Below are 15952 nucleotides of genomic sequence, written 5' to 3'. Positions count from 1 at the left end.
ACGCAAGGACATTTTAGGAAATTATGGGAGACTGTTTTGATTTTGACATGCGAATTGCCACACGATGCGGACATACTCACATAATTTCAACATATTCTCAAGTTCATATCCTACTTCATACTATTTCAGAGACAGATTTATTATCTTGAAAAAGTTAGCTCGTAGTTATTACTAGCGGTTACCTGTATTGGCATGCGAAGGGCGGAACGATAGCAGCTTCGACAGAGCTAGGCTTACAGTTAGAGCAGCAGCAAGTGACGATCATTCCTAATACAGAGATAGTGATTATATGAGCGTGATTATTGTTTTCCATTGCGACGGATATTGTTCATAGCTGCGTAAAGGTTTTATCAGAAGTACTTTGTAAATGGCACCTTCTAAACAATTATTGGCATTTTTACGTATTGAAGTGGCTCACTTATCTCCATATCTTGTCCTGGCAAGCATTACTTTGTTTGTCGAACATCTATACCTTAATGCCTGCTAGACACTAAGGCCGATTTCGATACGTACAGATGTCGAAACTAACTAACTTAAAGCTCATAAGAACACACGAACAACAAAGTGTGACATTTGCGTCAGGACGGATCAACTTATGTTTATAAGTTTTTTTTGTTATGATGTTTTTATGTCTTGTACTACCAAGACCATTAACAGAACCTTTTATAGGTTCTATTAATGGGCTTGACGTTTCATGATTTTAGCATCAACTAGGAAGGTTCTATAGTACGTGTATGAAGGTCGTAAGTAAACTATATACTACATGCGCAAAGGATTAAAGCTCATTGGATATATTGCTGTATACGCCCCGATGAATAAAAATCTCAGTTGCTGCAGTTGTTTCATATCTAGAGCTGAATAGGAGAATTAGGCAAATTGTGAACAAATCAATAAAAACAACTGCTACTATCATATGAGCCTGAAAATAGGCCAACAGAATACGTCAGGTTGAAATAAGTCAATGCAGCTACAATGGACACGGCAGAAATCAGTGTTAGAAACGAATCTTATAACCACGACTCGCTTAACTCGCTATTGACTTTTTGCTAACAAAAGTTCAAAAAACAAAGGTATACAAATGTAGTTTAATTGCATAACACCTGCTAGTTCTTCATTTAGCCCTAGTATTAACTATGCGATAAGCTCTTAACTGGAACGCCTGCTTCTTCCCTACTCAAACACTTCTCTATAAATGCCAATGATAATGGTTCTTGATCGCGTTCTTATACGCACGCGACGTTCATTCAACTTCGTCGTAAAGCACCAGGCTGAAATTTGTTCGAGTAGCCGGCACCCCTCGCCTACAGGAGAGAGGGGTTCATTGCAAACTTCTACCCGCACCCTCTCTGCGGTGTTCGAGTTAGAGGAGGAAGGTCCACAATAGCTTGTCCATGCGAAGGCTCGCAGTCCGGTTTGTGCGCCTATATTAGATAGTGAACTGTACAGTACGGAGGGACTGAAGTCGTGCCATTCGACAAAAACGTTGTTGCGTGCTTACGTACCGTGATACACCGCCACGTTCAGCATTGTATTACGTATGGCTTAATTGCTCTTGCTAAACATCTACTCATTTGTAAAGAGAGCGCCTGTCGGTCGGTCAAAGCTTCTCGTTTGACGGGATCGCGATCCACTAGCTTTTACAAATAAAAAAATAGAATAGCAATAAACTTTTTTTTCACTGGTATAGTGCTGTCGTTACGGTAACGATAATGATCACTACGTGAGTCGAAAAGTATCTTAATTCAAATTTACTGACGATTTGACAACAAGAGTTATAGATGTTGTTATCCTTTTGTCTTGACGCCATCAAGACTGCGAAAGGAAAAGTCTAAGTGTTGGTTCAGTGCTTAACTGTCAAAAAAAAAAAATAGTGCCAAAACGGATACGTAAATTTGAATTGCAGTCCATTGCGGTGCACTTATCGGCCGGTGTTATCTAACTCTTAACTGATCATCCACGAATTAGAACGAACTGACGGCCTAATATTGGCTGTTTTACTTTCCACAAGGATATTGCTTCTCGTAGAAAAATACATGGTGTCATTATGGCAAGCACCAGAAACAGAACGCGTAACATTCTGCGGATCTGTCTTATGGGAATGTTACTGCAATGCGTGATCAGGCGGGATTTCGTCTCTGCACGAAGAAGTAAGTTATAATCATGTTGAAATCACCTCTGTCCTATTATACAATTTAGGTTGCGAGTCATTTATATGGAAATATTCTAGGAACACACAAAGATAATAACGTCTTCATTAATTATCTCGGCTAGAATGTCTAGGGTTATATGAAGGATACGTCTATGAAGCGACTTCAGTAGATCTATACAGCAGCTAACAGAAAATCGACGTTTACGTATGAATTGCCGTACATCGTCGTACATGGCTATTCGTAGCCGTGAATTGTTCATATGACTTAACGCGTCACCGGCAGTCGGCCCTAAAGGGTCGCATGTACTGTTGTTAATAATGAATACATGTCTAGCTTCATTGTCTTTGCCCGAGCGGTTTTTCTGAATCACATTTACTCTTACTACAAAAAAAAAAAAAAAAAAGAAAAGCTACTGCTCGCTTAGTATAATGTTGCTACTATCACTGTTAACGCTACCGTCACAAAACATTTATTTCTCGTGTCTATGCAGTACAAAACTGGTTCAAGCAGTAACTAAACTTTTTTTATATACTGAGAGTTGCAATACGTTAGTCTGCCTTCTCTATATGCTAAACACAGGCTGAAAGTTACCTTACTGACTGTAATGCATTTCAGCCCTTGGTAAATGGGCAGATTGTACTTCTCAAACGGAACAAACATCACACCCATTCTAAGGCATTCTTTCTCCTCAAACTTCTAGTCCCGATGTCAAAGCCTTTACTACATACGTACGAGCATGCTTCTCAAATCATTCTCGTGTTCGATGTATTTTTTTTAGGCTAGATGTCGGGAGATCAGAAATTAGATCAAACAAGATAAATGTATTTGTTTCATCAATAACTTGCCACCATATTTCTTACTTTGACTATCTTTTGCGATAAAAATAGATTTAGGGGGCATTATCATCAAAGTTGAGTTAGTAACTTATGAAATTCCAATATCTGCAGCAAGTGACCAGAAGCAATCGATCAGTATTAATAATTTCGCCATGCAATACGCTTTCGGATAAGTGATATACGGCTAAATGTTCCTACTTTGTTCGCCTGAGGATAACTTTCTATAGGTTTTAGGTATACGCAGCAAATTTCCAATGTCAGCCTCGTTCAAATCATTTCATCAGCCAGCCATCCAAATATTCCTCTTTTGAACACATGCAATTGGACGTTCAATCATATCAACCGAAATTATTTAGCAATCCGACCAAGATACTAAAGTCAAATCTTACCAGGTTTATTTTCGACTTACATGAAACTGTGCGATACTTTAATGTAGCACCTTTATTTAACTTAGAGTCCAGCATACAATTTTATTCACTCTACGCTATACGTAAGCAGAAGTCTGTATTGGCGCTCATTTCGATAACTCACTTCATTAGTTGGGATAATTAAAAAGGCAGGCAAGATGGCTGATGGCCAGTCATAGACAGACTAAGTCTTACAATGGCTATGATATTATGCCACAATGAGTCGTTGCGAGATTTTACTATCTTTATCCCATAGAAAATGACTCGATGAGAAAGCAGCGATGAGGCATATATCAAAGATCGCCGCTGGCATGTCGGAAATCACCAAATCTGCTGCGACTCTCACAAACGTAGCAAACCACGCCTGCTTACCGCTGCTAAAAAACCGTACAATTCTTCCTATAGAGACTCCTTGGAGCATTTTGCTGCTCAGTGCTGATTTGCCCTGGGCTCTTCCTGTAATAGTTTCAAGGCTGTTCTTCTTTTCCAGAGCTCCGAATTCAAGACGCCAGATCAGTCGATTACAAGAAAGTTACATCAAACCTCGATACTAAGTAGATAGCAACATTTGTCTTAAACTTCGCTGAAGTTCCTAAAGGTTGCTTTAAATAGACAGGCTGAAAAATCCATATGTGATACACACATACACATATGGGGGGAGTGACAGGCCTGCACATTGAGACAAATTGAGGAATTCGTAGAAAGTCGTACGGGGAGCAAATTACCTTTTAGTTCATAAATAGACAAAAATAGAAGAGCGAACTCAGAACGAAGAAAATACGGAAACATCTGATCCAAACGATGCTTTCTATGGAGTCAATATCCGATGAACGAAGACAACATTATGGTTTCGTAATCGTCACGCCGGTACAGTTTTGCCCGATTAAACAAACTCACACGTCATTCCATCTCGCTTCAGGAACGTCGGCGCTCTTAGATCGACGTACGTTCAGCAAAAAAGCAGATTAACATACAAATTGTTTCCAGTCGTCGCTTATCTACACGTATATCATCACGTGTCAGTTTCCACCCATCGACTAACAGACACGAATGAACGTGACGTAACGATGAGAATCTACTCGATCAATGAACTGCAATACGTGAACAAACCACAATGAATCTAAAATTTTCCGAAGCTGTCTTACTAAGAGGGAAGCAGGTAAAACATACAATGCAAACACACTCAAATGGAAGCTAAATATTCTTTTCCCCCTATGAACGAATAGAGGTGATTGAAGAAATATCGACAGTTCAGGGAAAACGGAAAAAAAAAGCTACTATTCTGTGCAAGGAAGAAAGGAAGACATGACTCTGATTGGGGATCTGGCATTAAAATTGGAGCGGAATGTCAAGTATAGCCGTAGGGTACCGAAGGGTCGTGTATTTAGAATGAACCGAGTGTTTTAATTTGTTAGGTCAGCTATACTATATGCAACTGGACACATAGAGGCATTATATATTTGGATGACACTTGATACTTCAATGAAGTACGGGTACGAATTCTCTCGAAACAATCGTGCGACAAGCACTAACAGCTGTGTATGTTGTAAATATTCCTGATCACAAAATATTATGTTCTATAGCGAGCAGCGAAAGCATGAATGGGTAGCCTGCCGATGCTATCTAGTCGCTGCACGAACGCTTACTATTTTTCCTTTGAATTAAGTGATGTCTCCTGCGGATACGAAGCTCGCTAGGTAAGCTGAGTGCTTTTGTTGCGCCTATAGTGCCAATAAGCTCTAGTCTATATATGGATATGTTTTTTATACGGCCAGAGAGCGTCAATTGGGGAATCATGAAGCGTCAATTAGGATTGATCGTTCCAAAGTGAAAAAACATGAATTGCTAACCGGTGATTATTTCGCTTGTCGCGCACTACGACACTGCCGGAACGATACGACCTCGCTGTAAATCGACACACGGAACAAACGATGTCCTGCAACTCCGTCCCGCACCGACGCAACCAAGTAGCTATTGAAATAAAACGTATAGTGCGGCATCACACTTGCTAAAGCTGTACACACTTCACCTAACCGATCTCAGCCAAACTTCCCTTAAGCATATGATCTTGTATAGTAATTTTTTTTTTATTTTGACATGAAGCGGATGATTTGTTTATTTTGCTATAGCACAACAATATTATTTCTTTCGATAGAGTCAGAAACTAGTCATACTAGCGTCACATTTCTATTCCGTTATATTAAACTAGGCTGATAAATACTGTGAAAGATTTTTCTTTGCAATTTGGTCATTCTTACGATCGTTTATTCATGAAGAACGAAAAAAAAACGACGACTTTCAGCTTCTAGAAATCGATTGGCAGTCAATCATTCACTGAAATGACGCAATTTTCAAACATTATTGCGCTTTGATGAGCTCTGTGCTGCTACTGGAAGCAACACACACTATCTAGTGGTTAGACTGATAGAAATGGAGCGGTATATAGTGATGTACATGCTGCTCTCTTCCAAAAAAAAAAACGCTTCCAAACCAGCCTGTTTTTCAGCCTCTGCTGTCGTTACTGTCCAATCGTTTAGCTCTTATGGAGCATAAACAAATTTAAGCATCTACAGCTCCGGTCAGCTTCAATTCGTTCGTTTTGCTACTGTGGATTTGCTCATCGTAAACACAGACCAAGAGATAAATCAGAGATATTTTTGATCACCAGAGGAAGACATCTCTGATGTCATTACTGTTAATATTATTATTATTACGCTTAGGTTTCAAGCATTTACCTGTATTTGCATACTCGTAGGAAGCGCCATCAAACCCTATAACGCAAATTAGACCTGGCAGATTCGTTTGTTGCTGGTCAATCAAGCTGGACAAAGTAAATCTTGTTCAGTAGACAACTCTTTAATACTCTACGCTATTCGTAAGATATAAATATCGTATGACCTGTTTTTGCTAGCTTTTTCGCAACTTAATCTGCTATCCGACGTACCGTGTCAACTTCAAAGAAGCAGACCAGTCTGTCTAGTATTCTATGAATAAAAAATCGATTGAAGCCGCGCCTCATGAGCGGAATATCTCGAAGACAAAGCTCGGCAGACAATATCGTTAGAAAAGTATGTATCTTTTATGGTCTTATCTCAGTATTAATGAGCAGCTAGACTCTAGTGGCAAGAAACCCCTCCAGGAGAATGCCGCCTCTCATGCAAAGCTTTCGTTGATTCTTTTTCAATTCGTTCTTAAAAGAAAAGAAAAGAACCTACCTTTTAAGTGGACACCTTCTAAACATGTGCGGGATACAAGGGCCTCCAGCCTTTAATATGTATGAAAGGCACTCCATATTTTCACTTATTGGAAATAGCCAAGCTACATGCTTTGTCGGAGGTTTTAAAACTCCCCATTAGCTGCAGTGGCAAGATATGAAAGAAAACAAAGGAAAGCTATAAAACAGCAGATCGAAATTCCGACGGCGGTGCACTATATCGCACCATTTTTCGCCTTTATCCTTCATGTTACCGTTATGACAATGAAGCCATATCGAGTTAATAAAGCACAGTCGAGCTGACACAGGAAAATTAAGACGAGCCCTTTTATAGTTCTCATCATTTTAGTCTTGTATAATGTCCATATGATGATGCTTGTTACGCAGCTGAGAAAGGGTGTGCGGTCAGATAGTAGCTTAACGTCGAGCAGTGGACGCAAAATAGAAGCAGAGTAAACAATAGCCAACAGAGCAGCTGCAGCGACGCTGCCGAAGAAGAAGTAGAAAGAAAAACAGGAGCTTCAACCTCAAGCTATACTATTCGTCTGGTATAATCTACCTACATAAATAACAAGCGACCAACAAAGTCTGTAAGATAGGCACATAGCACCGCGTTTTCAGTTACGATGCTTGGTGGGTGGGCGCATCCAGCGACCTACTGATTCGTGCTGCTATTTTGCCATTTCTTGCGGGCTGTGTTTCATGTCCTTCTCTCTCGTTTTGATGCAATTGGCCAGAACGGCGTAGTGGGGGCGTTGCATCATGGGGAACAAACAAGATTATACCTACAAAGGTATCAACGAGCCCGGCCAGGAATGGCAATTCAACATGAAGTAGCGACTGGAAAATAGGCGAAGGAATACAATTGTCCTATGTCTCCTAGCGAGAACTGCATTCCGGGAAAACGTTTTTGTTCGCTCCTTCTATAAAACGAATCGAACTAATGTTTATGATCATCAGATGTGACGGCATGTAACTCTGCTCTTTGTCTTTAGCTGATTTGCTAATAAAGGAAATCACCTCTTTTAAGTGTGTATTCAAATGAAGACTAGTTTAACTCTACCTTTTTATTAGGATGATCTTTTTGTAATTAAGGCTGATGGCCTCTATATGCATATGTACATCTCCGTTTTAGATGATCATCTAATACTTGTTAAGACACAGTGAAGCTGTAGAGAAAAGTTGATTCATAAGATATTTCTGCCGTTCGCAGAGAAAAGCAACTGGAAAGAAGCAAAGAAAAGGAAACCGGTTAACATAGGCAACAGGCAACCTGGCGACGTACAAGGTTTCAGCGACTGCTGTCCTGCCTCGCCTTCTAAACTTCACTGCCCCGGTCTTGATCAGGCTTACGGTCAGTCCCAAATGTGTGACTGCCGCGTGGAGCCGGGCTTAAGCCTGCTGCACTGAAAACCATTACGCATGCCACCGAAAGATGCACGAAAGCAATGTCGGCCACATGGAAGATTATCTCATCGCTCGTGCCTCGCAGCCCCTCTCAATTTCTTTGATCTCAAGATAGGTCTAATCGCAGCGTATTGATGCACATTATTTGGGGAAAAAAAACATTACACAATTACACCTGAGACTCTGCAAGAAACCGGGTCTTCCCGACCCGAACTGTACACCCAGAAGTGTTTAAGATGCGAAATCAATCGTGATAGGTATCAATATGTTCGATGTCGCCTCGTCCCATCTTTAGAACACCTGGCAATTTTCTAAAATTGGCTAGATAAAGTTAACAGAATTAGTACTTGTGTTTATCGAATTTGTACCGATTTACGTCTGTTTTCGCACCGCAGTTTCCTCCCGTCCGATCATATCGGTAGAGCGTGGAATTGAGAATGCAATTAACATACTGCAAATAAGTGAACAGAAACCATCATATCTAAGTTATGAAACGTTACGTTCTACGCAGCCGACAGAACACAGGAACGAAAAGGTTATTATATGGCCTATGGTTATGGATATGGTTATTATATATACAATATGGCCTATATAGCAGTTCCGATACCGTTGCAATCGATAGTCGCTGTAGATAGTTATTCGTAGTCTACGAGAAATTAATGTTAGTAATCGAAGGGCGATAAACGTGTACAAAACAGTATCCGTTACACAGGCGCAGTCACATTTCTCGTCGCTTGTATATATATATATATATATATACACATAAGCAAATATCACACTGAAACTCGATTTTCATTATTATTTATGCCGATAATCTAATCTGTTTTGTCCTAGTGAGTACCTGTTGATGCTGCTGTAGGCAACGAAGGCAAATGTTTAGCACCTTAAAAACTCGTCTTAGCACTACCCTATTTAGCTACCAACAACAACAACCACATTGAAGTACCCATTCATTAGCGGTTCGCAACTCGCACGAGCTGCTATGGTAAATTCAATATGAAACATCGATGTTGCGTTTTATTCAGAAAAGAAATGGCTTATCCTCTTGCGATATTAGGTAACCATCGAATGGGACGTGTTAATTTCACAACCGAAGTTACATGTCTCCTATTGTGAAAGGAGACCCGATATAGTTACATAGGCCTGTCTACTTCCAGTTATGTTTAGATATACTTGGCATTGAATTTATGGAGTAATAGTGTTTGTTTCGTGGAAGATGTCCTGTATCTGTTTCTATTGTCGCTGTGCGAAAACGAAACGTTTACCGGACTACGGAGTCCCCCGCTTTGTGACCAAACCAAGTTAATTATAGGGGCAGCGACTAAGGATGCCGGGAACGTAACGGTTTCTGTGTCTTCGCTTTGAAAAAGCGGATCGAGCAAGAAGTTTCGCCAAACAAACATAGTGCTTAGCAGTGTGCAGAAAAGTGGGCTTGCTTGGAAATGTGAAAATCACCGACATTTTTTTGGTTTTGGAACCCCTAATTTCTGCATATAGATATTTATTCTGCGAATAATAGGCTAAGTAAATTAACGTCAATTAGGAGGACAAGCGTCGCGTAATAGGAAATTAGAAATAGTTCGAGGTTCACAGCATTTGCTCAACCTCTTCTATAGCTTCTTCTTTAGCCTCTGTCTTCGCGCAGCAGCGGCTTCACAGAAAATTAAAAAGTCGGTTTAATCATTAGTGTTTTAATTTTTGGTGATCTTTATATTTATAGTACCTTCTCTTCTGTGACGGGTTTGCTTACAGGTTTGTATTCTAAGATTCACCGATGTCAAAGCCTCAACGATTTCAGCCATGTAGCGCCCAAAGAATAGAAGGATCAAATACATACGATTCAGTAACTGTAATATTTTCCATGAAACACTTGGAACTAAATAGAACCCTTATAGTTCATAGATACCGTGAAAACAGGTATTGCGTAATTAAAGTTGAAACTAAACAAGATATCTACTGCTAGAGGGGCAAAGTACAGGGCGCGTGGTGGCTTGTGTATGGCAAGGTAAAACGTAGCTTTATTTATACACGAGTCGACTACTTATTAAATACTCTGATTTAATACAATAAATTATAACTAGCTTGTACACTTGCTAGGGGAAGGAAACGGTTAGCTCGAATTCTTCCGGCAATCACAGATGCTGACTGGCCACACTGCCACCTTAGAACTGCTGTTCGCACATTTTTGAGCGAAAATAACTAGTTTTATCATACATATAATATATTATTAAATCTCTATTATATCGGTTTATTAAAATAGTATAAAAAAATGACCTATTCGGGATCAGGAATATAGAAATATAGTTGTCAAAAATCGGTTGCTGCTTTATTCTAGCATAGCAAATACTTTACATGTAGGTATTTGCTACGCGTATACGCTAAGTGTCAGTAGTCAAATCTGGTTATGTTAGCCTGGAAAAAAACGTATGGAAAAGTAGTAAAAAAGTATGTCAGATTTATTAGAGATAGACCTAGAAGTCAATGTATCGTAACGCCTAATACAGGATACTCACTGTGATAGCGTAGTGCGTAACGCACTTATTTATCAAACCTAAAGACACGTCGTGTTCTAGGTTTGAATTTAGGCATGGACGAACGTCGTTTCATATTGGCTGAAGTCAGCCGCTTGCGGTAATTTCTCGTAGTTTAAGCACTGGATGTAAAAGATAAAAAAAAAATTTGTTTGGCGTGGGATACCCTTTGGATGACCTAACGATTATAGCGTTAGACATCCTCTTGAGCTAGATCTGCAAATGGAAGTCAGTCATTACATTTTTTTCAATGAACAGTTAAGTATGGGCTGTTTATTAAGTAAAATTTCGTAACGTTCGTACCCCAACTTGCCAATCGTCGTCAGCCAATTGTCCGTCTAATCGAAAGAATCAAATCTACGTCGCAAAATTGTTTTCGTACGAGCGACAATTCTATCGCACTGCACTACGTATGACGGACGGCCCAAGATTTCTCTTAGGTAACAGATTTCTCGCACACAACGTTCTCGACAAGGATATGAGCAGTGCATGAAAGGATACAGTCGTATTTCCTGGTAGCTAAGGGAAATTGTTTTGCCTTCCGCCTGGCTCAACTGCGTTATCATCACCTCAGCTATATAAATAGGTACCAGCGAAATCTCTATTGTAAACAAAGGCCCAGATAGAGCTGGCCACTTAAAATTGAGTTCATTTAATGCTTTAATGTACCATGCACATTTTGAAACATCTTGAAGAGATCTATTTCCGCCATTATGACGTCGAACATTCCAAGCTTGGTATGACTGGTCGTAATTGTTGGCATACCCGTCTGCGAGTCTTAGCTGCGGTTATTCATAGCATGGCAGAAAGCCTCTATACAGCTAGCAAGTCCCTTCTCGAATCTTTGTTCTTCGTGTCTCGGACGTGCCTTGGGCCATAGTTGAATTCCGTCAGCTCACTATCATATTATTCACTGTGAATAGAAGATTGTATGGGTAATAAAGTAAGGTAAAACTACTTCAATCATTCATAATATAATACAAATGAAATATTTTGTATTTAGAGCAGCCTGATGCGCTGGATCAAAAGTTGACAGAATGAAACATTTAAAAACGTTTGCTCTCTGTAAGTCTTGGTTAGTTGCAAGAAAAGCATTTGTATAACAAATTGCAACTATCTTGCTGAAGATAGTAACTGGATAAGCCTTCACAAGGGTATAGATCAAATTTTTATTATTTTAAACATCGGTAAATTTCAGCCTAGAAAATGACGTAGCGGCTACACGATTGCAGTGCAGCGCCATGAGCAAATCCGCCGACGACCTGATAGAAATGTAATTTTTCGCCGTTCATTGTCCTAAAACAGCCCCTTCTTTTCTGTCCCTTTGGTGTTTGTCTTTGTCATTGTGCAAAGATCCTATATAGTACCAACTAAATGAATATCGTCGAGTATCTTATTCAGTGGTAATCGCCGGAACCAAAATTGGCTATACATCGCATAATAACTCTCTATCTAACCGTTACTGGTGCTGACAGGAACTCGAAGGTTCCGATCTTATATATATTCAATATTCACGTCCTAAAAATGCATGTCTTTTTCTCTTTGGTATTGAGAAGCGTTGCTGATGAAAGATGTTTTCATATGGCTTCCATTTTCAGTATGGAAAAAGGGTGTGCAGCAATGCATAGAGCTCTCGCGGGGCGAAGAAATGCAGTAGGCTCGGCATTGGAAAATAGAATGTCTCCTTTAAAAACAGAAATCTTTTCTCGAATGGAGATGTCCAACAGAAACCATAAAGCTTTATCAGACAGCCTCCAGCCATATGATAAAAATAGGGGTCGTTTTCAATGCTGGGTTGTTCTGATACACTGATTCTGCTCTGAAACTGAGGCTGAGAGTCTTTGCTTCAGCATGAGAAGAATGCCTGTTTATTCCTGTGCTTGTTTTTGACACTCTTTAGAGATAGTTGTATGCACTCGATGCTTTTCTGTGATCAAGGGTTGCGGACAATACAAAAAAAGCATAAGACTAAGAATAATAACCTACTTCTATTACTACAATGGCCACTACTGTTAAATTATGTTGTGAAGTCAAGTGTTATAATGGTTGTTAGATCGACAATTGGCTATAGAAGTAGCTCGATCGCTCGCAATTGTTGTATATCCAGTGCTTATCTTAACGTGGCTAAACGAAAAACACTCGAATAACGGTACTAGTTGCACAGTTTTTGCTTGGGTTAGCATAATTTTTTATGTGGGTTACCGACTTTTTTAACGCGTATTTAGTATTTCACCTTTTTGAAAGGAGTGTTGTTAAGTAAGTAGGAAAATGATATGAGTAGAAGTGATTTGAGAAAACATACTGGCATTAAAAATGGGCCGTAGTTTAGAGTCGTCAGATGATAGCATTCGTATGAGTAGGTCATAATCGTAAATTAAAAATTAAGTAAATCCAAGTAGTTGTTAATTATCGTACGTACGTGTATGACGACAGTATGTATACTTCTAAGGGCTTCTAGAGGCTTTGCTTAGTTTTTGGTCACCTTGTATCATAAAACCTATAAACCTAGCACAGATTCTGGTCGCAAAAACTGTAGCATTGTATGCTCGCACCATTAAATCTTCGAAAATGCAGTACATAGTCATTTTGTATGATCCTTTATAACCTGCGATCAAACACCTGAGTCCTTTCTCAGATCAGTCAGATGTCAATAACGTTGGCAGCTGCCAGTGATATGTGCTCTTTTCCTGTAGCAGTTAATCACTCAGCCAAAACCAACTTTGAGAATTATTTGATGACTATTTTGTTATTTCAGAGGAGCCTTCATGCACAATAATACAGAATCGCGTTCATTTGTCATATAAGCTAAATACCGGTCGTTCATGTGAGACATCATACGCACAAAAGTGGAACGTTTCACAGCACACGTCAGTGCCGATTCTGCTGGTTGAACCTCTAGGGTCTGCAACTCATATTTTCCTGTTTTCAGTACTTGAGCTCGAGTGCCAGCACTATCAAATCTTAAAGAGCCCTGGGCAAACAGTCGTCTATCTTTTTTTCACCTTTTTTCCGTCTAACGGGGCAAAGGGGATTGTCTAACGAAACAGTTACAATGGTTTCAACAACCGCGGAAAGCCCAAACTCTGCTTTCTCTCTTGCGCGATCAATTACGCTCGCAATTTAGCCACTTGGCAATAAGCTGATACCAACTATCTGTCATAGATGAATTGTTTCCTGTGGCTTCCTGCCTTTCGACCTATTTGTCATGCATGTTTAACTGTAGGGTCACAGCTAGCAGCTTCTGGCCATTTTATAAACGGCCAAAATACACGCGCTTGTCCCGACGGAACATAATGCCACGAGGCAACTGAATGAACTCATGCAAGTACGTGTCTGCTCGTGATATATGGTAGACAAAACGCGTTAGAATGCCCTGGGTAGAACGACTTTGCTAGCCAACGCAGTACATGTAAGTAGATACTATTTGTCGAGCTAGGCAAAGCCGCTCTCTAAATTTCACTGACCGTAGTGACTAAAACACGTATATGAATTTTTTATTTCAAAAACTAGGTGGGTAAAGCGACTTAGATACAACGGCACTGGTAACAAAGACAGGAACATCAACATGAAAATTCAGTGTACATGTACGTTTGCCTATATACTATACCATCTTCAACATAAATTGAATAGGGGATTATTTAGATTACTTAAGGATACCTACTAAATCCAAAACTAACAGTATATAAATATGAAATCGCAAACATACTTCGTAATCACAAATAGCTTGGATCAATCATATCGCCGTCTAATTTTTCTTGCCGTCTTTGTCTTCTTTTCGTCTACGCTTCTCTACTCGACGAGATTCGCCGACAGTTCTTTCTGTTTAATCGCAATAACCTGTATGTACATGCAGAACAAGCTTCAATTTCATTGATCATTGTTGCTATGCATATATAGACAGTTGCTCGGTAAGCGCTACCAGTATAAGCCCGTCTAACAACGATTCGTTTGCTACCAGTTGCATAGTGCGAGAATACTCGTGAGGTTACCAGAACCACCGCGAGCGATACCGTCTGAAACCCCAACGATACTTCTAGATTTTGATGAACGCTGTACCAATAAGCACTACCACGTCTGACTTAGTGTAAATTCGGGCCTCTTTTCCGCTGGATGCTGGTTTTTCCTGCTTCAGCTAGGATATTTCTCGGCTACTAGACCATTGGACACGAACTCTTTTCCTTGATCCGTCTGGATTAGTAGTAAATATCCAATTAGAAATCATATACAAACATATGCTTCGATAGATCATACATAGCTAGGTCGTATCCACAACGGTCTCCGCTGCGTTGTTAGAAAGCTATTAAAGTTCATTGAAATAAATGTCAGCCAATGAAGGCAGCTACAACAGCAATAACAGTGAGAACGGGGCCGCCCGCAACGCCCTAACGGTACTTTTTACCCGATTTGGTGCTCGACGATTTCCGTTGAGCGGTCGAGACGCGCTTGCAGATTTCGTTCTGCAGCAAAGGCCTTGTTCGGAAACGATGCACGATCAGTCGAGTAAGGCCAGGAGTATAGAGTTTATTAGCGGTTGCAAGCGGATCGGCGTCGTGAGTGGTGTATGTGTTGATGCATTCAGAAAAAGACACGAACTGGAAGTCGTGTTTGACCGGTAAATTTGAACGGTCAAAGTAGTGTTCATGTAGTCTTCATTTCGGTCCTGCGCCTAAGGATCTGCACATGTTTTAGATGGGGCACAATCCACTGAAACGTACCTGTAGTTAGTCAATGTCAAATGTCAAAAAGAAGCATTTGTCTCCAAAAACAAATAATAGCATTATAGTTGTCGATTTAAAGTGGATAGATAATAAGAGCGTAAACTAGAAACGCACTAGTAGGTAGAAGTATTTATACTTTTCTGCATTTTTCCCATATATTGTTATATAAAAACACATTGATGATGACAAGCAATATATATATATATATATATATATATATATATATATATATATATAGGGAATTCGTGTGTATAGGTAAAACAACTCTACTTTTCCGTCCGTCTTTAAATATTTGCACGCCCAAATTTGCCCATCTAAGAGATGAAAAGTTTCGTGTCATACAAGGTAATATGGAAGTTACTGTAAAATTAGAGAAATAGAAATTTATCACACTCTTTCGGAAGAAATATACTTAATTATAACTCTTTTCTATGATAGATAAATCAAGAGTACGTTTTTAAACCAAGAGAAGCGATTTCACAATGGTCGAATAGTATATGAACCGAATTATACGCAAATCGATCGACGACCATTTTATTCACGAGTTAGCCCGACAAATCGCAACTGGCAAAAGTTAATTTAGCGAATATTCTTAATTTTTCGCACTCCCGTAAAAACTTATCGCCTCTTCGCGGACACATGGGTATAGGCATGTAAGCTGCATGACTTTCTTCTCTAGGAAAAAAGAC

The 15952-nt window shown here is 39.7% G+C and overlaps 1 protein-coding gene across 2 annotated transcripts in view; it reads left to right on the top strand.

The window, feature by feature from the left end:
• Positions 1 to 1409: 1409 nt before the first annotated feature.
• LOC111259386 (uncharacterized) overlaps positions 1410 to 15952 on the top strand; it is a 38511-nt gene continuing 23968 nt past the window's right edge. Inside the window, exon 1 of one of the 2 annotated variants that reach the window (XM_022831351.2) lies at positions 1410 to 2147. In XM_022831351.2, the coding sequence (XP_022687086.1) occupies positions 2045 to 2147 (103 nt within the window). In that variant the 5' untranslated portion in view covers positions 1410 to 2044. Of the gene's footprint in view, positions 2148 to 13872; positions 13955 to 15952 lie in introns of those variants that run through there. The other variant, XM_022831353.2, reaches the window with a different exon arrangement.

This window comes from Varroa jacobsoni, unplaced genomic scaffold, assembly GCF_002532875.2.
Source record: "Varroa jacobsoni isolate VJ856 unplaced genomic scaffold, vjacob_1.0 scaffold_327, whole genome shotgun sequence".
Lineage (NCBI taxonomy): Eukaryota > Metazoa > Arthropoda > Arachnida > Mesostigmata > Varroidae > Varroa > Varroa jacobsoni.
This window is presented reverse-complemented; position numbering and strand designations above follow the sequence as displayed.